Genomic DNA, 26,048 nt, shown 5'->3' with positions numbered 1-26,048 from the left:
GATTAACTTCATTTCATCTTGTTGAGGTGGAAAAAAGAAAAAAAGTCTAAAAATGGGCTAAAAGACTTCTGGCATAATTGAAGTTGGGTATTATTTGACAAAAGTGTGTTTCTTGTAAAGCAAAAGATTTGTTAGGGCATAATGAAATTAAACGACACTGCCGAGTCTTTCTGGTCCTTAACCCAAATGTTGTAATTGCAGAAAATTCACTTTTAATGACATTATAAAAGCTTCAGGTGACATGCTGTCATATACGATTCAAAGGTTGCCGCTTTTACATCGATCACAGCTATGATAAAACCTGGGAATTATAAAACCCAGACCTGAAGCGAGAGGCAAGTCAGTTTTTAACAGTGGTAAGGAAAAGCCAATTACATCTGCTAGGGAAGAGAATTCACATTGCTGTCAAGGACCACTGCGTATTTACAAGTGCAATTTCAATCAGGGGTATTAACTTTTTTTACGGCTCCTCACTATTAATTTCCAGTTGAAGAAACGTGTCAAGTGAGTTGTATTCTAACCAGAAACACGAGCCTAGTATCATCATTCGAAATCTGTCTATTATAAAACATTGTTTTACTGATCTTAAACAAGATCTTAAATTGCGTGATGCTCACATTCAGGATTTGAAGAATCTTGTAGAATCTAAAGTCCTTTAGCTACAAGTACATAAAATACGCATGTTATCTGATTCCATACGGTATTTATGTTGGACATTGTCTTAGTATTATTAGTGACTATCTCAGTGGTGTAGTGGACAGAGCATCAATCATGGATTGATGAAGGTCGTTTCTTAATCCCCGAAGGCGTAATACCAAAGCCGTGATAGGTGGTCTAGTCGTTATTGTGGCTGGAGATCAGCATTAACGTTATATAACAATGACGGGTAGCTAGCATATTGGTGGGCAGTTGTTGTTATACCATTGACTAAATAACATGGACTTTATAAATATATGCAGGGGAATACTTGTATATTTCAGAGGAATGTGGGATGGTCTGCAAGCTAATGGGATTTAAGGGGAACAAAAATGCATGTTTTGGAGCGCCGATTAAAATAATACTTTACATCAGGTACACTTCCCAACGAAAGTTTAGACTCACTTAAAACACTCGCTGTGTGTTATGTGTATACATATTGCTACATCGAAGATAGATTTTTCCACTAATGTGGGGGAACCAGTTGCAAACCTTATGCAGATGAAATACATCAGGACCATCCATCAGGTTTCTGAAAAAAAGATATGAAAAAAAATGTGGTCCATGTGACCAGCTGCGTTCTGGTGTAAATTTTGTTAGGACTTCGCCAGTGTTCATCATTTATTGAACTTATACAATCTTTACTATGTTACCCATTTTCTTACCGTACATCAGTTCATGAGTAACCAGTCTGGAGTGGTCTCGCCTGGTCTCGTCCCGAACGTGAATTGTATGGATCGTGCAGCTACCCATAGATGTATAATCGGGGTTGAAAGGGGAGATAACCCTGTGATACGTTATGATATGTGTCTTTTCGTAATTACGGTCCTTGTGTGTTGCGTGACATTAGGATTTATGAATAGACCACCTTGTCTAGTGAAAGTATGTATTTAGTATGCAAGTCCCCACGCTGGAATGTTCATCTTTCCATGAGTTTTAAAGAAGGAATTATGACTATATCTGAACGTTGAATCTTCAGCCGAAAACACTAGACATTATTCACCTGCTAACAGAAACAAATCTTTATATCAAGTGTCCTGGTACAGTTATCGTAATACTGTTTTATTCATCTTTAGTAGGTAATTGAAATTTGACATCGCACCCTCCAAGATGCAGGTTGACATATGTCAAACTTGCACCACGGGGCACATTTCGGAGATATGTATAAGCAGCGTTTCCAGTAATATTAATACATAATATGCAGTGTAATATTTATTGTGACTTGTATCATTAGCCTGAGTTACTTTCTGAGGGACATAGTAGCAGGTGCTTGAACCAGGTTCTTCATCAAGTTACTTTACGTAGTACGACTCTGGTCGTAGACTTCAAAATCTAGGTGACATTCAGGAGGATGTTGACAAATCTCCGAGAAAATCAGAAAATTCCGCCACCCTAAAAGCACTTTCTGTTTTAGGGTCGGTTTGATTTTAGGTCTATATATTCGTTTGCCGAAATTGAGAAATATCAGCCATAGGTAGAATAAGAGCCACACGCCTGGACATGGAGGCCATGTGCAGCAATGGATGTCTGTTTTACAGGCACAGCTTTCTACCTTGTTATCCCCATTACAACCACTCAATGTGACGTCGCGTGCGCTGGAGCAATATTTCCCCCTTTTTCATCTTACATTCGTCATTGCTGATTGCAACACTCTCTACATCGATCGTTGATAGCTAACAAATGCTCCATGCATCAGTTTGGATTGAAATGAGATTATCTTTATCAATCCGATTGTAATTTCGTACGCGGATCGATCAAAGCAGAAAGCAATCGAGTTTTATAAAGTCGTTTTATTTAATCAAGAGTTCAAATGACTGAGCTTTATTGCGACACAATCGTATTAAATTCTCTCTTTATTCAGTACTTGTCATGTTCTGTTTCTAAATTCAACTAACACCGACATGCAAGACTTACGGAATGTTTAAATCATACCACAAGGGATTATTGGTCATAAAACAAGGAAACTAATGAATCATAAAACGAGATTGAAAGGAATAAATAGCACAATGAAAATACACTATTTGACCATTAAATCATGCTTGAAAAATCGGTGACAGGGTATGGGATGTTTTTTTTTATCTCGATTGTATCCTAATGTCCTTTTCTCGAATACTGGGAAGCAGACACCTCAGACAGTTTCTGTTGTAAGGACATTCTTTTTAAGTTGTACAGTTCTACAGTTGCACAGTTCTACAGTTTTATCTAGATGAAACATGGCGAACCCTAACAACGAGGCACGGGCGTGGCACGTTAGTATACCATGAGGTCGCGTGTACGTCAAAGAATGTCATCGGGCTATATCCATTAAGGTTGATCATGAACACCTATCTTAATGTGCCACAGGTGATATCCTATTCTCCTACAAGCGTTAAACTGCCTATAATAACGTGTGTAGAGCCTCACTCGACACTGACAACACACCGTGACGTCACGTTTATGTAAAGAAGCCCAATGAGCCGTTGACGACTATATGCACCTCTAATGCATAAAACATGATATCATGAAAGAATGGCAAACCCTATACTCAAAGTAGGAACTGGTTGAAGTTTTCCCCATATTTCGAGTGGAATCTGTAAGATCCATGAACAAATAAGCATGCTCCATTGTTAAAAAAATTATAATAAATTATTGATATTGATCAAGAACGTTCTTATATCATAAAAACGTACATTGTCTATAAAATCTTCCTGTTTTAAGAGTGGCATTTACGCATATGTATCTAGGAAACGTAACGATCGATCCTCCCTACTTTTGGGACACAATATTGTGAAATGTTTGGAGTAGTGGAAGAAATGGAGTGGAATACAAATAATAGGCTGGAAAATAGAGCATGAGATAATGAACTTCCCTTGGACAAACTACTACTTATACAACATAAAAAACAACAGCAACAGCAACAACAGCAACAGAAACAGCAACAGAAACAACAACAGCTACAACGACTACTACAACTTCTACTACTACTGCAACAATTACTACCACAACAACTATTGTGCTTGTACTACTGCCTCTGCTGTTACTTCTAATGGCGCCCTCATGTTGGTGGAGAACCTAACTAGGCCAAGCCTTATGGCGGATAGTTGTTTTATGTCGATAAATATATGATATTTGGTCTAGAAACATTGACGTCAGGGAGAAAGTGCATTAGCTACAGTTCATAAACTTGGCAGGAGTCAATCAGTATGTCCCTTGTACAACAGTAAATATGTCAACCCCATTATTAGACCGATACCCCACTGGGAGGCCTGTCACCAAAATAGTCCTACGCGTTCCTGTGCGTGCTAAAAATCATACACCGAGACTGTATCACAAAACAGTAAACAGCAAATTATGCCTCCGCCTTGTAAATAGTTCCCGATTATTGTGAGTGGTGAAGTGAACGATCGATAAGCCAATCAAACAACTGACATTAGGAGGCAATAAGTTCACCGTCTTTGTCAATTAATGGAAGCATCGTGCCTCAGGCTTATCAAAGACAATGAAATTTAGAAAATCAATTGGCGAGGGGAAGTAGATTTTAAGAGAGGACTACTGAGACGGGGCAGGGTCTGGTACGGTGAAGACAATGACAAGATATACGACCTGTTACATGGAGAAAGGCAGTGCAAATCTTAACAGGTTTTCTTCTTCTTCTTCATTTAGTATTACGATAATTTTTGACAATGTCTGTTGCCTAATGTTCTTTTAAGGTTATTATGCAATGCTTTAAAAAGACCCAAAACAATAAATTGTAAATTAAATTAGTAACATTGGAATAGTAAACAAGATAAATTAGTGAAACGTCGAAACGGTTCAAAACAGCATCTTCAAGAAACATTGATATTGGTGCGTCCTGGTATCTTCCTGTTTGTACACAAGTACCTGCGACCCGTGAAGGTCCGGGGTATAAGAGGCCATCAGCAATGCTTGTCAGATGCGACTAACGGGATCAGGTGGTCAATCTCTCTTACTTGGTTGACACATGGCATCGTATCCCAACTGCATAGATCGATGTTCATGATGTTGATCACTGGAATGTCTGGTCCAGACTTGATTATTTATAGACCGCCGTCATATAACTGAAATATTGCTGAGTGCAGCGTAAAACAAAGTTTAACTCACTCATTCACTTATTCATTATCGGAAGTACATCCGATCATTGCAAAAGGCACGAAAGTAATATCACTTCAACCAAAATTGGATCCTTCGCGATCTATGTTTCAAGAGTTTATTTCTGTTAAATCTCACGTAGAATGAAATCGAAAATAGGAGCAAAAGTTTACTTCTTTCTTCTCGAAGTGACACAAAATTATATGAAAGAAAGGACATATTATTTGTTTCATTTCAAGTTAATGCCTCCCATTTAACGAGGTAGAAAAGATAAAGCGTCTATTAAACTGAGCGTATGGAGCCTAATGATGGGGTTGTTTCGCTGATTATACTACGAACTAGCGACATTGATAGTGATCGAGTACTTATTGCCGACACTAATGACTAAATCAAAGATTCTGTCTCTAAAAATACTCGTCGGTGTGACATAATTCCGCTCGAGCTAGTATAATAGTTATTGCATGTTGGGATCAATAGCCGAAGATTAATGCCACATATTTCAGAGAGGTATTGACCCAGGGTTAAGTGCCATCTATTATTCATGAAGAATTAATGTGTGAAATATTTCCAATAAATTTCGATTTAGGGGTATGAGCTCAGGAGGACATCAACCCAACTACCACAAACAAGTCACACTGGCATCCACCTGGCTACCATGAGTACGTCACACAGAGATCCACCTAACTACCCTCAGTACGTCACACTGACATGCACCCGGCTACCACCTGCAGGTCGCACATTCATCAACCCGGTTACAACTAGTACGCCATACAGCCATCCACCTGGCTACCATGAGTCCCTCACACAGATATCCACCCGGCTACGCCAATACGTCAGACTAACATCCACCCAGCTACAACTAGTACGTCACACAGACACCCACCCGGCTACTACCTGTATGCCACACTGACATCCTACCACTAAGACTAGTACGTCACACATACATCCCCTAGGCTACCATCTGTACTGCTGATTCTCGGTTACCACCAGGACGTCACACAGACATCCACCCGGCTACCACCTTCTTTGACCATAGTGCCATGGAACATCCATACACGGATTCACCAACCAGTGTCAGAACATTCAGTTCACGGAAGAGAAATTCGTGTCTTTATGTATACGAAGTGATTTATGAGTATATAACATAACTTCTTCCTCTCGTAACCCCCATGTACTATATTCATGCCGCTCAGGTCATTGTCGACATAGATGGGGAAAGATTCTACTTTTAAGAATTTCATCAAACATAAATGCGATTATTCTTTGCAAAACATCTCGATTTCAGAGACAAAGACCTGTCTTTGACTTAAGAACCAGTCCCGCGAGGCCCATAATATTTCTATAAAATCTACACCTGGAGAAAACAATATAGCAGTTTCACAAACAACATATGTGCGACATATTCTCAGACACGAAAATCCTAAATGAACAGAGTGCATAGCACCATCACTCTGAAAGTAACACTACAATTTGGTCTCCTGTGAGATTAACAGTGGCAATATATCTACGTTGACGAAGCTGACACAGTGACAGGAAATATTCTCTTGAAGGTCATATAACGTGTGTAGCTACCATAAACCAATTCTGAGGAGAGCAAAGCCACCGCAGACAATATTACCCCATCATGACCTGCCTGTGGGCACGATGGCTGAACGTTAACCAGATCACCGGGAACCTTCTGATGTGTGCTTGACATTGGTAGCTGTCGTAACGCCATGGCTTGTATCATTGGTGCTTCGTTCTATAAACAGGCTCGTAAAAAATGTTTCATCTAGGTATATTGATACATTTTATGCAGCACCTTAATGTCTCTTGTGATGTAAATTGACTGAAGGAATAATGAGGTGAGTGAGTGAGAGGCATAGGCTTTAGATGGTGAATCTTCGCTCTTAAGGTTATTAAGTGGCAATGTATCAAGGTAAAGGTGATTCAATAAACGTACAGGAATTTCTTGTTAGATTAATTCTTGATGAACAACGAAATGGGCGGGCCTGTTGTAGAACAGAACATAAAAGGTATAATAATCGTTTACTTGCCATGGAGCGTTGGTTTACCATGAACATCAGGGTTACATGTGGCCTTCAGTAACCCATGCCTGTCGTAAGAGGCGACCAACTGGATCGTCAGGTCGCTGTCTTGGTTGACACATGTGTGTCTGGTCCAGGCTCGATTATTTACACACTACCTCCATATACCTGAAATATTGTTGAGTGCGGCGCTAAACTTAAACCCCTAAAAGAAAGTTATTGCTTGAGCCGCTTTTAGCTCTATTCCAGCAATATCATGGCGAAAGACACCAGAAATGGGCTTCACACATTGTGCTCATGTGGGGAACGAACCCAGGTCTTCGGCGTGACGAGCCAACGCTTTCATCTCTGGGATACCAGAGTTGAAATCAGTTGGTTGAAATCAGTAGAGAATGGCTGTTCTTGTAAAAAGCTTCAGCATCTCAGTGAATGTTTGACTGATCTCACTATCTCAGCTGCATCCACACTCACACATTCACCCATAATGCCAAAGGGTTTACAGTTCGACTCTCAAGATACATCCTTCCGCCAGCAAGGTTCCCTGGATTCTTACAAAAAACACGGCCGAATCTCAGTGTTGTCGCATACCGTGAGAATAGTTAACTCTTGGTGTCCACGGGTTGGTAACATTGACAACTCCGAGCCGTTTCACATGAAGTTAATCAACCTGTCTTACCAAATACCATACCCCGCACTTCTAGGAAGACAAACACTCCATTCAGTGACAGCGAGTGTTGAGTTCCGTCACGACTTGGTACAAACATGATAATTGGCAAAAAGAAGAATGTACCATTTTGGCTGTACATGTGCAAGACTTCTTTCAACTACAACGGAAACAGGCTTCAGCTGTGTATCTATGCATTCTTCATTTTTTGAGCGTCACCTTCATTTTACTCGACCGATGAGTCTTGATATATATAATCGGCTGGAATATTTTATGTACACATATATAGGGGTAGCTGATGAAAGTACACAACGTCAACCAGGTATAACCGGTGGCAATTATCTGCGAAACATATTTCTGTGCATTAGAAGCAAAACGTGAAAATCCTATAAATACATCACATAATCAGTGACGACACATGTTGTTTACGACATGTGCAGACCCGTCATGTCCTATCACCTGCATCCGATTTAGACTCAGAGTTAAACAAACTACACTTCATCTCAAAGGATCAAGTATTTCTCCTCCAAAGTAGATACCACTTTGATCCCTGACATGATCAGGAAGTGCCTCTTTTGTCATAGTCACCCAGTGCAAATAGTTCCAGATTCCATGTGCCTATTTGTATGACAAACCTGTTGACAACCCCTGTTTTTGTCATGATGAAGTGGTTTCAAGCGGATTGGTCAACGTTATATATAATTACTTGAATCTCGAAAGACACAATTTTCCTGTGACAAAGGAGCGTCATGTTGTATTCAAATGATCGCACATGTCGCGGGGTTTTCCTACGAGGTGATTCCTGAAGACGTCGATCGATTCCGGTTACAGTGATAGTGTGCTTGGTGCTTGTGCCAATGATGTCACGTTCCTGAAAGAAACGACTTGGGGTCTAGCTCATACCGGATTGTATGTTCTAGCCAGTTTCAATATTTTCCGAGAATCTTCTCTGTTTGAAGATTTTTATCTAAGGGTGATTGTAAAAGTGTGATTCAGTTTGCATGTTTGGTGTAAACTAATTTCTTGAGATCACCTTGGGTATAATATGTGCGTCCTGACACAAATATGTTATTTAGAGCGGTTTTCTAAACATCGCCTCCCAAATGTTTGGTCGAGATTCTAACTGGATCATGGGCCCTTTATGGACAAATTAGGCAGGGAATGCCGACAGATATTGACATAAATCCTACCGCTTATCTAGTCGATTACCTTTCGGCTTGGTCAAGGCGCGCATATTGACACGAGTGTGCGCTACCGGAAGTTGATACTTAAATGAATTGCACACACAGAGAGGATTGTTCCAAGGGTTAGCCCGACCACGCGCAAACTGGAAAAGAACACCATCTTGGAATTTTGTTTATTTGAAATAAATACGTAGAGTTGGTTTCATAGAGGTTTTATTAGAGTAGGCGATTTGTTTTCTATGGCAGTTAAGCCGCTGATCTATGGCCAAGAGACGAGACAAGAAAAACGCATCACATCTCGTGGGTCTCTTTCTGAGGAAAATATTGGTTCTGGGCCAATTAGCATCTATAGAAGCACGCCGTGGAAAATCACTTTCAAATCAGATTCGAGAAATCGACGGAGGACAAAACAGCGCGGAAAATTCATTTCTAGCCTCATTCATATCTGTAAAAGTCGCGCCTCTGTAAACTGAATAGTACCGGGTGTTATTGACGGAGAGACGATATTGATGTAGACCCGAGCAACAGCACCACGTGGACAGCAGTCGAGATGTCTGCAGACATGGGAACGCTCTTCTGCTTACTGGCTTGAAGTGTCGTCTGCTTTACTTCAAATCGTCTGCTATCACCTCAGAGGTGTCTGCACTCTCTGAAGTAAGTTGTTTATATCTTGTCCAAATGGGACGGTAGTTGACATGTGAGGGTTTTGTTTTGATAATTTCCATAAAGTTCTGTTTGCGAAAGGTTTAAGTCAGTTCCGACGCATCAGAAACACGCTCATGTCATTTCGAAAGTTCCTCTTTGCGTCATGACTGATTTTTTATCTGGTAGTCACTGCGTATTTGCCAGTTATGCAGGGTGGAATGTGTTTTTAAAATGATGACTGATTACTCTCGGTAATGTATAGGTTTTAGATTTCTAATGGCATAAGTAACCATTTGAATTTGGAGACATTTGCTACTCTTTACTGACTTTACATTATGCAATATTTTGTCCACTTTCAGAGTAATTAACAATTTAAAATGGGATTAGTGTTGATGACGAATAATGCTATCACTCTGATGAAAAAGAAAAACCAAGTACATTATTGTTACTGAACGATAAAGGCTATAAACATAATGGTTTTCTTATAAAGGTGCACTAGGGCATTTCAACCGCTTTGTGTTCGACACGTGGGCTGACATTCGGTGTGATCGGTGCTGTTACAGTTTCACTGGCAGTGGCGGTCATAGAGTAGTACTCGTACATGGAATAAGCATCTAAATCCAACTGACATATATTGCTGCAAGTCTCCCCGAATCACATATCTTAGACTGGTTCATTCTGTCCAGATTTGCTATCTGGACATAATGCTGGGGCAGAGATTTTATCGGAGATTGTTCATTGCAGGAATCACCCAATAATCACGTGCTGTTTCATTCATTAGGTTTAGGCCACAGTGCGAAAGACTGTCCACCATCGTGGAAGGTAGCTGAAAGTGAAACTCACGTTGCTGTACTTGCGATTGACGTTTAAGCTTTGTTTTAGCACCTGCTTTAACAGTGTTTCGAGGACTCGATTTCCTTGACCATGTGGCTAGTCATGTATTTTCAAATATCAGGTCGTATTTCTTTCTTTGTAATAGGTAAATGTTACCCAAATGTGATACAATGTATAAACCATTACAACCAGTTGTACTTTCACTGCAACAGCATACTTTGGAATATTTCTAGTAGATGACCTTATGTTAAAGGAAGCCAAGGTGGACCTACGAGGGGTATTCAAATCGTTCTAAGCCTACATAACTTCTAGACTGGTGACACCGACTAATCTTAAGAGTTTTGTTGGACATCGGTCTACCTGTGCGCATACCCCAGTATGCTTCAAGGACCTGTTGCTTGTTGATCTATTTGAGAAAAAATAACTGGAAGTGCTGATGAAGAACACTGTGCAACAGCACTCCTGAAATTACTAGGTGTCATCAGTCTAGAAGTTATGTAATCTTAGAACTTTTTGACCAGCCCTCGTACCTTCGTGGTAGTTGTAATTTGGTTAAGACTCCCACGTTTAACTGGTAGCTGTAACATCACTAGGGAGCTATGTCTTTCCATACATGAACATATCTACTGAGATCTGTAGCGCGATAGCTCTTTGAATTAAAGGTCCCCTAGACAAAAATAGTACAGACTATTGTCTTACACATTTTAATTTGGGCAGCATACATAGACTTTTGTAGTTTTCACTAGGTTTTAAAATACACATTTAGCTTCATTTCAAACACATTTGAATTATCATTATACATATAATTTGCCTCGATTATCAGATTTAGGTTAGCATTATGCCCTATAACACGCCATATGTCTGCACCTTGTTACATTACCAACACTACAATTACCAGCAATACATGATCATGATAGCACGATGGAGTCGTTGATCGTATGACTTTTAAAAGGGTAACCATAATACTTGTATTAGGATTCGCCTACATGTCAAACATATTACTATTATACCCATGATACAATTATACATTCTTACGAAGAAAATGTAATTGTTAGAACTTCATTGATGTTTGACATTTGGAAACACTCAATCGTACACAATCAATAGAGGTGAAATTCAAAGCATCGCTCTCTTCAGATACATTTCAAACGACTACCTAATGGAGAGTGAAATTATAATGGTCTCCGATGATCCAGTGATAAAGCCTTGACTTTTATTATCAGAGTAAATTCCCAGAAAAGGACAATAAAACACTTTGATCTGTTCACTTGTAAAAGTCTTCCTTGAGTAGCCCCTATTTCATTGCTAAAGGGAAACTATAGCCCGTGCATCTCTTTCATCTTAGCTTTATTGTACCTACGAAAGACTCTATGTCATGACCGGAAGCGGAATGACGTCATACAGGACGATACCCGGATGGAAATTGTGGCTCTAAAAGCCCTCAGTTCTGATTAATGGCTTCAGAACCCCCGATGGGAAAAGTTTCATTTCTTAAACACACGTAGAGCAAAACTTAACTGAGCACATACTATTTTTGTTTCGCATTTCTTTCATGGTGTTGTTGTTCATTATCCTCTATACTGAGACACTTTTGTAATATCGACGGTATTCCAAGAGGACACATAATCAATAAAAGGTCAATAAGTAAGTTTTAAAAGGTGGTCTGTCGTCATGACTTCGCTCAATTACCCCCAGAAGTCAATATAGTGGTTTACTTGCCATATATTCAAACAAAGCCCGTCAACGCTTTTATCAAATTTGCTTCAAAAAACTAATTGATTCCTTTGCCCACCATAACTACTTGTCTCAATGCAGGAAGTTTGAAGCCAGAATGCAGTCGTTTCAAGTATTTCAAGCAATACATGTTAGATATTTTTGAAGGCTTGTGTCCCAGAACATAGTGTTTATATCTAATGGGCAATCCATGTTGTTTAAATTATTCCAAAGAGACCTATGCAATGTATTTGTTGATTAAAGCAGTTAACCGGAAACAGCATTCGAACAATTCTTCTTAGTATTCGTCATTAACGGTGAGTAGTATGATTGTGTCTAATTTTATACACACTACACTGATCGCCGTATGTCAATCGATAAAAGAAATACGACAGAAACGTCTTAAGCACCATTAGTGGATTTCTTGGCGTTTCAGCGTTTCGATCCTTTGGTGCCGCCGATTGTTTGTTAGTTGTTCCTACGTCACAAGAACTAGATTTGTTGGAATTGGATTCCCATGGAATATGAATTAAGAAATACTGAAAATTCTTTATAATTGAAGGTGCGATGAGTAAATAGTCATAACCGCCATTAACATCTATAACGTGTTGAAGTGCCCTGCATACTTACTCTCTGTGTAAAACACACTCTCCTCTCTCACACTAAAACACACTCTCATTATTCTTCATTACCAAGCACAAAGAAGGTCCTTACATTCCTTTAAAAGCATGAACTAAAGTGATCTGCACAAGTGGCTTTCAACGAGCGGTAAACATCTTCATATTCTCTACTGCAGTCTAAAGAGAGTTGAGGGTGAATTTCTTTTGTCATCTTATCTGGCATGGTTGTTGAGAACTTTCCCTAAGGAAATATATTGTAGTATAGGTATGTAACTAGGAGCTCACCGACCAATATATACGTATGGAGAAAAGTATCGCTCTCTATATTATCCATAGTATCAATTTCTTAACATTACAGGAATCTATCTAAATCCAGTTTATCGTACTCTGTGGACAATGGGTCATCACTGAAGAATTGAATCGCAAAGGAACGGAATCCTGCAGGAAGCAAACATTGATATGTTTTGTCGTGCTGGTAGCTAAACAGTTTATGATCATATGACGTTAACAAGTGGGGTAGCGTTCAAGATTCTGGCATACAATCCTCCAAAAATCCCATTAATGTCAATAACCGATCATAATGCCTATACCTGGTGTAATTTCCTAAAACTACAATAGCACCCCTGACCCTCCTTCTCACTAACTGCATCAGACGTTGACGTTGAGGATTTGAGTTCCATTCTTAACGGACGGCTTGTTCCAACGCATAGAGTTTGTACTTGATGACCCCCGTGGTGTTTCCAGGTACTCATATTGTCAAAAACCTGTTCTTTTGGATTGACGTTTGACTCCTTGTGAGCCAAGATAGTCACTACTGCCTCTAGGCGAATGGGATGATCAACTGCACCTGTAAGATGTGGCCTTGCATTCTGCTTGCTTTGAACGGTTTTCTAGTAGACTTTAATGTATGCCTTGATTCCACTGTAATACGTAACAACATTCATGGACTGGGGCTGGATTTAGTGTTACATTATTAAACATATATACTTTACCTAAATTGAGTCACGTCTTTCTGGGTTACGAGAATACCGCAAACCCAGTTTATCCACATGACATTATTTACCCAGTAACATAGAGACGCAATGAAATTTCCAGTTTGTTCTGAAAATCTCAAACTGTAGTTTGGAGGACATGGTGGAGATCTTTTCAGCTATATATATCACATGCCTATTCACGTTTCACACGCTTCATATGAAGAAAGCTTTCGGGACACAATCACGCCTGAATTAGCTGCCGTGAACACATATGTACCATGCCGTGACATTACGTTTCTGGTAAAAAAGGACATGAAATTCCGACTGATCAGAGTGAATAGCCCCAAGAGAAGTGACACCTTGTCGCTGGGTTCACTGAAAGTTCCTGTCACTTCCCTCAGTGTATCTAAAACAGCCGTAGTATGTCAACGCCGATAGGTAATTGTTCCCGCGACACTGATGCGCCGAAAGATCACTGCTACAGACACTGACACCACAGGCCAATGGTGATCAGTTGGGGATTTGCTGAATTACGCGTAGGAGCTTAAAGTGCTCAATGCTTAATCCTGCTTGATGAACTATCACAGACGACTTACGCCGGTGCAAATCGTCTCTTCCTCGAAACTGTTTGGCATTTACAGTTGTGCGTTTCTAATTGAACATGCTTTGTGGAGGATCTCTATCTTGTTGGTGACAACTAGAACAACTTGGAAAATACGTACTGTGAACGAAATCTAATTTAGAAAGTATATGCGATGGTGACGTAATGACCAGTTGCAATGAAATCGGAATACAACGTCATGTAACTGGTGTCTTGAACTCCATCCATAGATGAAAAGGCTTCAAACATGTTGTTTTATTGTTTGTGAGCTTTTACAATATATTATACAGAAATATCCGATCAACATAGGACCAGTGCACACAGGTGTTTTCTTTTGTAACTAACCAGCCAGCTGATATATGTCATGCATTAATACTGAAGTATATCGAAGCATTTGCAGTAAGGAACGAGATTCTAAATACATCTTCCTTTATCGGCAGGAGCACCTTCCAAATGTGACTTTATTATACTTTTTAGGCAAACTATTTTTTATTGCTAAATACACTTCCCTCTCGGACTGTTTGTCTGCCTTTCTCTGTCTGTGTGTATCTGATGTTTATCTCCATCTATTGTCTGATCTGTGTTGTAGAATTCCGAGTTGAAGGTAAGCAACGAGGCCCCCTTATCAATCTCTAAATTGCCCTTTATACGTTAACGCCTTGGTTGGATATTTGATAACAGGTATCAGCACCTGTTATCTGAAGCATACACTAGTTTGAAAATTTACGGTGTTATCAGCTAGCGTGGGTATTAGTAGCCAAGTAAGTCAATGCTGTAATATCAACTACTGGTTCAGCTATTAGTAGGTAGGTAAACCAGTGTATATTACGATTACCTTCTTATTCACAACGTTGCCAGGCACGCACATTTCATATCATCACACGAACTGGGTGATACATATGATGCCTTATATAATCAGTTACTACTATAAGTAGCATATGTAAGTGACCACGTAATTAATGCAAATATCGTGTATGGAACAACATCAAACTGAATTATCGGGAATATGTTTGAATCCTTTCCTTGCTTTACTTACAAAGAAGGTTCAAAGAGCGTGGATAAATTTTATCAGTTCGTTTGCAAAACAAAGAAACACAATGCCCAGAGATACATCATTTGAACTTGTTCACTCTTCATTTTAACCGATCTTAACCCCTTGAAATTCCTTCTATAACGTTAAGACCACGGTTCTAAAGGACATCCGAGTCATTAAATCCAGTGACTCGAACACCACAATCCTGAATTTGCAAAGCCAGTGTCAAACCCCAAGACTATATGACCCGTTATTGTTTTTTTCCTTGAAAAAGTCTCCCTTAAACGATCTTAGTGCGAAGCCAATAAAAGTCACACGTACATGCGTTCAGTGTTTGTGAACACTGGCGTGTTTCAGGAAGACGGTGATCTACGACCATCAGTCAGTCATGGCATTCATTATGGGGCCAGATGGATCACTTTACAGTCATGTGATAATATACACTGCTAATGAGATCCAAAGGGCGGCCGAGCGGATACGACAGAAAATCACTTAATTGCAGCAATACGGGGTCGGTAGATCGAGAGCGTCAGTGATTGGCAATAATGTGTTTTTGTGGCTACTGAAAGAGATCGTAATAGATAGAAGTGGAAACCGATCTTCCCTGCAGCTTCTATCGCAGAACAATAATGTAAAAGCTGAAGTTTCGTTATGTGTGCCCCACTCAATACAGATCGAATATTGATGGCAAATGCACTGTACAGGACTCCGTAAAAAGTCAACGATTACGGCAGCAGATTTTTGATGTTGGAAATCTGATTTTACGAACATTGGCTTAATTTCATCTTGCCCCCAAGGCATTCTAGAGGACTCCTTGAATAACGCCAGCTCCCTATCAACGATTAATTGATTGGCAAAGACCTTTGAAGTTGTGCCCTGAAGCTAAGAAAGCCATTTAAGACAAAATTTGTCTTAAAATGATGCTATACATCAAATATTACTTTTAAGAGAAAAAAAACAATCTTTTTCATTATCAGAAAGAACGGAGAAAGGAGAAGTTAGAAAACTGTTTAGTCTTGCGTACAAACCCAAACAGCTTGAAAACATGAAAAAGCCTGATTGGGCCTCGAAATCTTCCATAGTCCAATCTGTTTTCCATAGTTTAGCCAGTGGCCAGTTGGAGCGTGCCACATAAAACATCGACTGTTTGTTCGTTTGTGTTTGAGTTAGATAAATGTGAGGCAATTGTCCGTCAGTTTGGCCTCTGTCGCTTCTGTTCAACATGAGAGAACATAACATAAAGTGCCCTTGACATCCTATTGTGTGCCACTTGAAATTCCTTTACAAGTCCTTAGAAATCATGATTGTACACAAGGTGAAGTCCATGTATGTGCCCTGAAATCATGTAATGTACAACCTTCAAAACACTTGGTGACACTTGAGCTCACGTAAGCTACAAACCTGAAAACTATTAGGTTAAAATCGCTTACTCAGCTCATTGAACTGGTTACTGAACGAATTCATGTTGCATCAGATGATGGAAACTGGCATCGTGTTTGTGAGTGAACACACAAGTACAGACCTACACCTTCGTGACATGCAGGATGTGATTTGGCGACCAAAGGAGAGAAGTCCCATAACCGGCATCACTGATGCAAGTATAAAATTAGGAACCACGAGACGGCTGATAGAAGGACCCGCTGATCTAATTCAGATTCTTTCTTGACTTCCGGTTCCTGCGACTGAGTGAGTAAGTTAGACAGAAAGCCGGCACGTGATTGAACTACGAACCGACAAACCCTCACAAATCCAAAATCTCAATTAGGGAATCAGGTATTGTAGCTCACAATCATACCACTCGCATTAGGGACAGAGCATTTGGGTCCTGTTTGGCATTATTTGATACATTTACCCAGCCCAGTCCTGATAGTATAGGATCACACTAGACTATCTAACCCATAATAGTAGATGGATCTGTCGTGGTGTTAGCAGCATCTCAGGACAATCAGGACCTGGTCTAGGGCATGTGACACCCTGGATCTCGTGCCAAGACCTGTGCATATAGACGCTGCAGAGGATGCATCATGACCTGGGGCTGCATCTGATGGCTATAATCTTGACCTGGTCTACGTCACGCCTCCTTATGGATCTCATTGACTCATGGCTACAATCTGGACCTGGGACATGTAGCCCTTTGGGTCTCATTGACTCATGGCTACAATCTGGACCTGGGACATGCGGCCCTTTGGGTCTCATTGACTCATGGCTACAATCTGGACCTAGGACATGCGGCCCTTTGGATCTCATTGACTCGTGGCTACAATCTGGACCTGGGACATGCGGCCCTTTGGGTCTCATTGACTCATGGCTACAATCTGGACCTGGGACATGCGGCCCTTTGGGTCTCATTGACTCGTGGCTACAATCTGGACCTGGGACATGCGGCCCTTTGGATCTCATTGACTCATGGCTACAATCTGGACCTGGGACATGCGGCCCTTTGGGTCTCATTGACTCATGACTACAATCTGGACCTGGGACATGCGGCCCTTTGGGTCTCATTGACTCATGGCTACAATCTGGACCTGGGACATGCGGCCCTTTGGGTCTCATTGACTCATGGCTACAATCTGGACCTGGGACATGCGGCCCTTTGGGTCTCATTGACTCATGGCTACAATCTGGACCTGGGACATGCGGCCCTTTGGATCTCATTGACTCATGGCTACAATCTGGACCTGGGACATGCGGCCCTTTGGGTCACATTGACTCATGGCTACAATCTGGACCTGGGACATGCGGCCCTTTGGGTCACATTGCCTCATGGCTACAATCTGGACCTGGGACATGCGGCCCTTTGGATCTCATTGACTCATGGCTACAATCCGGACCTGGGACATGCGGCCCCTTGCGTCTCATTGACTCACGGGATTAATCTGGACCTAGGCTAGGAGATGTGACCCTCTGGATCTCATTGACTCATGACTGCAATCTGGACCTAGACTAGGACATGCGGCCCTGTGAACCTCATTGTCTCGTGACTATAATCTGGCTGGGCCTGGTCGAAGACATGTGACCCGGTGGATGGCATTGACGCATTGCTACATTGGAACTGGTACATGCGACCTTTTGGATTTTATTGACTTATGGTTACAATCTGGATATAGGTTAGGACATGTGACCCTCTGGATCTCATTGACTCACTGCTGCTACAATTTGGACCCGGGACTGTGGCCCAGTGGATGTTACTGAGCCATGGCTACAATTCGAACCTCGACTGGGACATCCGATGCTCTGGATCTCATTGAGTCATGGCCACAATCTGACCTCGTCCCACATCTGTGTACTTAGTCCACAGTGTCAGTACGTTGACCTGTCATCAGCCCCAGTGTTACAGGAGGCTGCAGGTGCCACAGCAACCTCTGAAGACTCTGTAACTGTCACTTGCATACAATGACAAGGGTTACCCAATGACCAGAAGGAGAAGAGTTAAATCATACTCTCTCATCACTTACATGACAGCTATATGAAATTGACGTTGAATCATAGCTGACGATAATGTCGACTAAGACACTGACACAAGTATCAGGGACTACCCGCATGCAATAGGAGCTCAAAATATTCTGTTATCGTTGACTTCAGTAACAGAGGTTGGATGTAACTTTGGAACACTGTCTAAACGCGTTGAATGTTTTAACCCAAATGAAGTCTTGGACTGGCACTGAACCAGTCAGCCTAACAGATGTTAGGAACACTGAACCAGTCAATCTAGAGCTTGAATGTTACTTTGGAACACTATACGCATTGAATGTTTTAACCCAAACGAAGCCTTGGATTGGCATGGAACCAGTCAGTCTAAAGGATGTTAGGAACACTTTGAAAGACGATTCATGTATACCTATTTTCGGATATTTTCTCAGATTTAACATTTTGTTATGAAACAAAAGCATATGTACTGGATAAACTTTGTATGCTTCCTTGCCTCACGTTTGGCATTTGACTTAATTTTATGTTTTTTTGTCTTGCTATGAATCATAAGACATGAAGTATTATACATTTTATCAATTCAGAAATGCCAAGGCAATGCTAGCTGTAAATGATGCTACTGTATTGACACAAACATCAGTTAGTTATATATTCACTCATAAATATCTCCCTTCAAAAAGCGTTCGTGACAAAGTTCCATATAAAATTAAATCGGGCCAATCACGATTTGAGTGTGGGCCCAGTTCCAGATTTGAAAATATACCATTGACCTCGTACTGCTTCATCTCCATCTCTAGAGTGCCAGTTATTGGATATGTAATGCAGTTCCTCAATTTCACTTGTTAAGAATGTTGTCGCCTGTGTTCGCTGAACATGTGCGTGTGCTTGTGGTGGTGGGTGCTGTGGGGGAGCAGGATGCGCTCACCTTTCGTAGGCACTGGTATTGTTTAATTATCCTTAAACACACATGTTTATATGATCAGATTAGGCCAGATAAAAAATATTCTCGTTTCTCATAACCTTCCAAGAATGTATGGGTTTGGCTGACCGATAATATTGTACATTTTTTTGTCCCATACCCCTCCTTGACAATGGTGAAGAATCCATGCGTATTTTGAGAGTCAAAGTTGCATTTACTCTAGTGTAAAAATGTATATTATATCAGGGTCGAGATGAATTTTTGGGTCGGGCGGTAATGAGAAGCAAAAGTATTTTCATATATGGCCTTAGAATGACAGGTACTGGAGATATGGCTTTGTGGCGATAGTTTTTACGCGTTTCATTAAATGTATACATCGATGAAAAATACTGAATCATGTGTCTTTGAGAGACTGAGTTTTCAACGACAAGCATAACCAAAGCTGATTCCTGAACAAAGTCTGACATTTACGTTGCCGACGTCAGCATGAAACGAAGTCAGTGCCAAACTACTATCCTTCACCTTATCACCTGAAGACATCTGGCAAACCATTTAATATGATTTGGATCCATTGTTACGATTCATGGGTCACACCAGTGTACAGAACTAATTTAAGGACATTTGAAAGTGATTGTCAAATATATACACCTCCCTCTGTGTCTATGTACCCCTCTATCTATCTACCACTCTAATCGTCCCCTCTATTTACTCCTTTTTTCTTCCTCTCTCTCTCTTTATACATCCTCTGTTTATCTAACAGTCTCTAAATCTCGTTCTATCTCGTTCCATTTACCTAAATTTCTGTATCCACCTGCCCCTCTCACTGTCTGTTTATCTGCTTCACACTCTTACTATCCACTCCTCAATCTCTCTCTCTCTCTCTCTCTCTCTCTCTCTCTCTCTCTCTCTCTCTCTCTCTCTCCCTCTCCCTCTCGGAGTTAGGATACAATGTGTTCTTGAATAGAGTATTCATTGTGTGACTGCTGCTAGGTTACCTACTGGGCCAGCACTGAAAACACATACACGCACGCACGAACGCACGAACGGAAACACACACGTACACACGCACACACGCGTTTTAACATTCGTTCGATATCTTTGAACGCAATGTTAAACCTCATTTCACCTCACCCAACCAGCCTTTCTTCTACTACAATAAATGCCCGCGAAGACATAGAAAACGCTCCCAATTTCTGTCAATACTGTCAGTATCAAGCGTGCTTCATTAGATAAAGGCAGTTTACGGGCAGATCCAATGACATCATTACAGGTGAAATACAACCGAAGTGCAAGTCGTCAATGTCAGCGTGGTGCCATTAATGAGATGCTAGTAGACGGTGGAAAAACAGAACGCATAAAGTGCTCGTTAACTGACACCGTTGTCATTGCCATCAAGGTCATTATTGGCCATATCAAAACAACGACAACCACGCTGTCATTATACGACAATATCTATTAACAATTACGAGCCAATCTCAATATAATCACCGCCCGAAGAAATTTGTGATCTTTGACTGGGAGTTACTGCTTTTGAAATATACTTGGCAAAAGGTGATGTATCAATAAATCGAAGTCCTATGCTTCGACTTATCCGAAGTTTAGGACTGACGTGGTCCCGAAACCTTTCGTCAACTTCCTGTTTCGGTAAGGGTCTTATGGTTAAAGAGACCGATCTTTACGTTGAGAACCCGGGTTCAATTCTCCACATCTGTGAAACCAATTTCTGGTATCCTCGCTCTGTTATTGCTGTAATAGTGATGAAAGCGGCTTAAAACTACATTCATTCACTCACTCACTGCGTCTCCCACCTGATACACATGCCAGTTGTTACACACACCAATACACATAAGGTCACAGACATCTCCACACACCTACTACCTGTCAGTGCAGAATGGGATAGTCTCTGCTTGTTACAGACATTGAAAGAGAACGCAACACAATTGATTAGCACTACATACAGTTTTATTTCATTTTATATACATTTGCTTTCAAACTGATTAAACTTAGTACATAGATTTCACATAACAAGAGTTTCAGCCAAGCTTAATCAAAGTCCGATGACGTCAAGGAAATCAAGTGGTGTCCTGGTAGCCTGGTGAAACTGTCCCTTCAGTCTTTGGATTCTGTTTTCCAAGTCAGTTACTCGCTTTCTGTTAGGAGGAGCTGCGCCGAAGTCTGAGTCAGCAAATCTTCTGTTAGTTGTCATCTATCTGTCCGGAAGCAGTGCGTACTCAAAGGGTGTAGCAGAGTGCCACCTCGAGCATGAACGATATAAACCTGATCCCATATAGATCTCAGTATCGAATATGTCCTCTGGATAGAAATAGCCAGTGTCCTTGTAGTAGCGAAGATGCCATGTGTGTTGGTTTTGTTTATCTTCTAACAGAAGGATACTTTAATAATGACGCATTTTATGAAATTGAACAATCGGTATTACACTTCCAGCCTCTCTCTGAAGGTGTCTGTTTAGTAGGTGATTTCAGTGGTAAGACTAATATATCGTGGGACCATTATTGTGTAGATAAGCATATCACTGGTGATTTAGATATTGACTAAACAGATACTTGAATTGCTTTCAATCCTGAAACTGTTTTATATGGTCGAATACATATATGTACATGTATATGACTATAGTGATATTGTAATTGAATTTAAGGCACAGAACAAGACGGGAAAGTACCGTCCATGTAAATGATATCTGCCCAGGCAGGTCTTGACAATGCATTACCAGTGCTGACATGTCTGTGGTATTTGGACTTATACAGGAATCCTTAAAAAAGAACTCGTGATTTGCCTCGCTGCGATGTAACATACTTTACTCTTTGCATGCTAGCCATGGTTAACGTGCAAGGGCCATCCCCTGCCATGCATAGTAAATTATGTATTTTCTCAGTATAATTGATTTTTATCATCTCAAGATAAAAAGGTAGATGTTAAATGCTATACAAACATCTTTAATCCAACATTTCTTGAGTGAAAAAAAACCCATCAATATTGTTTGCCCTTATTCCTTCGATCCTCCTCATAATTAAACTGCTTCTACTGAGCACTTTATTGAGTCCATTATTGTTGTAGGTATAGCAGTAATTAACACCCAACCTGGCTGTAACAACTGCCAATACCAGAGCGTGTAACAATTGGCATGTGTAACAAATGTGAGATAACCAACTTTCATGCCGAAGTGCTGCGCTCCACTGCACTCCGCTTTGATCTATAAGTACAGGTCAGTTACATTTAAGCTAGTTGATGCTGGCATTTAACAACGCATATCTGTGACGTTAATAACGAATATATAACTAACATTATATACTATACAGCAAAAGAAACGCAATCTTAAAAAAAAATTAATCAATTATTAAATTCATAAAGGTTCGTGTTCATGTCTTCAAGTTTAAAACCTGACAAAACAAAACAAAACAAAACAAACAAAAAAACGTTGCGTTTCTTTTGCTGTTCAGTATATATGTCGCCATAAAATCTCTGTAGTCAGGACAAACCACCATCCGAAATATTTGGGATGAAAACAAGACCGTCCAGATTGACGGGGTTACCATTGCCATCACACATGACCCAATCAATACAAATGTACGGGTCATGGCAACATAAAGGTGGTCAAATATATTTTAGTTAATAGCTTATTATAGATTCTGCAGGACAATCCGTCGTAAATCGGTAAGTGGTGGTCGACCTAACGTATCTCCATTGTAAGTATTGATAATTAATTGATCAGGACCGCTGAACCCGATGACCTAGCGACACATGGTCCGAAGTGGACACGTAATGTGAATTGTTTATGTTATTGTTTTATTGTTGCCAATTAGTATTTTAAAACTGATTGTGTTTCCGGCGCAGATGGATCGACTGGTCGATATTAAATATGGCATATAGTATAATATCTAAAGGGGTATTCAGTAGAGTTCGATTCCCCACATGGGTACACTATGTAAAACCTATTTCTGGTATTTCAAAAGTAGCATTACCAAATTTTCGAATTTTCAGGTCTATCACTTGATTTGTTTGGTTTGGCTGTATGCCACCTGACATTAGTACCGGTGTAATACATCGGGCTACATACACGTGTGCGCATATTTGCACCTGGTGCCGTTAGGGCATGCTTAGTCTTTTGCTCAATCACCTGGTGTCGTCCCTGAATATCTGTGTAAAACGATATTCACCTCTAGTTTGCCGTTCGCGTCTAACGAATCTGGTGTGTCATCAGCCTGGCAATATCCTGATATTGTTGTTTTATATTTCCTTATTGAGTTATAAGCGGCCTATATTGCATTTTCCTTCCTCTGTGCGATTTAGCAACTATCCGTGAAGATTCGGATTAGAGCTGGTCTTCACCAACCCATGTTTGAAAGAGGCGACTAACGAAATCGGGTGATGGGCTTCAACGTGGTTGACATGTGTCGTCGTTCATCAGATCGCTGCTCAAGTTCGTAATCACTTTATTGTCGAGACTATGCTGTATACTTACAGCACACACATAGCATGAGTGATACTCTTAAATAACCCTATATCCACACCCACACAGGCGCCGTCATATAGCTCGAATAATGGAATATGTTCGATATGTGTCTTGCTCAGCTTGAAAGGTCAGAAAATGGCATATCCAAACCCCAATTACATACATAAATGTTTTTCTAGGTTAAATGAAGTAAATCCCCAAACCTTAACAGCATCATGTTATTCAGTCAGCGATGCTGCGTTGTGATTTGTTTATGCCAAGCGTAAGGATGTTTTTCAAGGGTTATAAGTAGCTTTTCTATAGGCTCCTAAATTCTCGTTTCTCGGGGAGGTTCTATTATGCAACCTTTTCACCTCCTCAGGGGCCGATGGCAACATTCAGCTTGTACGTGACATTGCATGTTTTCAAAACGTACTGCAAACAGCAGTGTCTGTACAAACATGGATATCTCCCCGCCGTGCCCTATGTGCTGGTCTATCCGGGAGGGTCATTGTAGAAGAAGTCTGCACGACACTATTTGCATTAGTTTACAACGTAAAGTCATTTACCGCAGTTCAATTATTATAAACGGAGATAATGTTTAAAGAATATGAAACGTCAAAAGATTCTAATGTGTGAAGAAACAGATTTGGAAAATAAGGGTGAAATCATGTGAAAAAATCAATGAAAAAAAGAGTGGTTGCATAAAGGATGAACCTTTTTATTATTCACCGTTTTCATGTGTGTTGATGCCCGGAGAGCAAAAATAGTTCAGCTAGCCCACTTGGATATTGCCTGGACAAATAACAATACCCTAGTTACTTCCTCAATGAAAAAGGACAGTCCTATTTGCAAACCTGACCAGAGCATTTGTAGCATATTGTATATTGTACACATATATGAGTACTGATGACGAGCGGTGGGATAGTCTTGTGGGTAGAGCTTCCACTCGTCACAGGTTTGATTCCTCATGTGGGTACTATGTGTGAAGCCCATTTCTGGTGTACTGATACTGGCGAAACCTGCGTAAAACCATACTCACTCACTCCCTCACTCACTCAGACTGTGTACTCTGATGTTGTTGCTACTGATTAACACCACTCTTCTATCACGTGTCGCGTTAGCTGAGGTCGACTATTGTTTTGAATATCACGTGACGAACTCGAGCCTGGAAAAGTGTTTTCCATCAATATGTGAAGTCATTCAGCGGACGTCAAAACAAATACATGAACTGAAATACTGGTTAATACAAGCCTACACACCTGACTATCAATTTGTGACAAAAACAGATCATGTACATCATACAGTCACAAACGGACTTCACCGTCGTAAAACAAATTTGATTCGTTCAATGAAAATCTAAATGATTTTTGTGTTCTTGTTTCCAGGATGAAGGCTCCAACCACCGCCATTCTGATTATCATCGTTCTATCCAGTGTCGCGAGTTGTAAGCGGATCCCGAGAAACCGGAACCGGAACCGTGGGGGTCCCGTGAAAGATGCAGCCGCACTGGAGAACGAAGTGGACGGGCAGTGCGAGTTGGAGATCGCCTGCAAGGGGGAGCGGCTCATACCCCTCAGCCTCCCCATCAAGGGCCCCAAGGGACCTTCGGGGAAACCTGGAGCTAAGGGGGACCCTGGAGAACCAGGAGTGCCAGGATTACCGGGAATACCAGGTATTTATAATAATTATAGAAGTGGTTGTCATGTTTACAGTTGCGTTACATAAAAAGAAAGTGAACGGGCTGGACACATGGACAGCTAATTAAGTATCATAATTAATTATGTTTCATTACTTTAACCAACGACACAGTAATCTTATAAAGACCGCTAAAATATGTCAATAACTGTTTGGCAGCCAGTACCAGGCTATGCTTCTTTTATGAGGCGACGGCATGGAACCGGTGTCAGGGTTATGTGACTTGGCTGGTCGTGTGTCATTCTGCCCTGATCGTGATGATGCTGCCAACAGGAAGCTGCCGGTATAAAACCTCGAAACATCTTTTATAAATACCAAACAAAAATATCGTTTGGCCTGAAAGGTTTTGCTGGATTTGCACGGTCGAAAGAAACCACTTTACAGGCAACTACACGAGAGGATTCAAAATGATTTCATCGTGACGTTTAAGTCAACGAAAGTACCAGTGATTGCGTCAGCATTACTTTTAGATGGA

The 26,048-nt window shown here is 40.7% G+C and overlaps 1 protein-coding gene across 2 annotated transcripts in view; it reads left to right on the top strand.

Annotated features, from left to right (window-relative positions):
* LOC137298227 (C1q-related factor-like) overlaps positions 1 to 26,048 on the top strand; it is a 62,257-nt gene that overhangs the window by 20,070 nt on the left and 16,139 nt on the right. For both annotated transcript variants that reach the window (XM_067830397.1, XM_067830398.1), the window contains exon 2: positions 25,264 to 25,550. In XM_067830397.1, coding sequence (XP_067686498.1) covers positions 25,265 to 25,550 — 286 coding nt within the window. In that variant the 5' untranslated portion in view covers position 25,264. The remainder of the gene's footprint in view (positions 1 to 25,263; positions 25,551 to 26,048) is intronic.

This window comes from Haliotis asinina, chromosome 10, assembly GCF_037392515.1.
Source record: "Haliotis asinina isolate JCU_RB_2024 chromosome 10, JCU_Hal_asi_v2, whole genome shotgun sequence".
Classification (NCBI taxonomy): domain Eukaryota; kingdom Metazoa; phylum Mollusca; class Gastropoda; order Lepetellida; family Haliotidae; genus Haliotis; species Haliotis asinina.
This window is presented reverse-complemented; position numbering and strand designations above follow the sequence as displayed.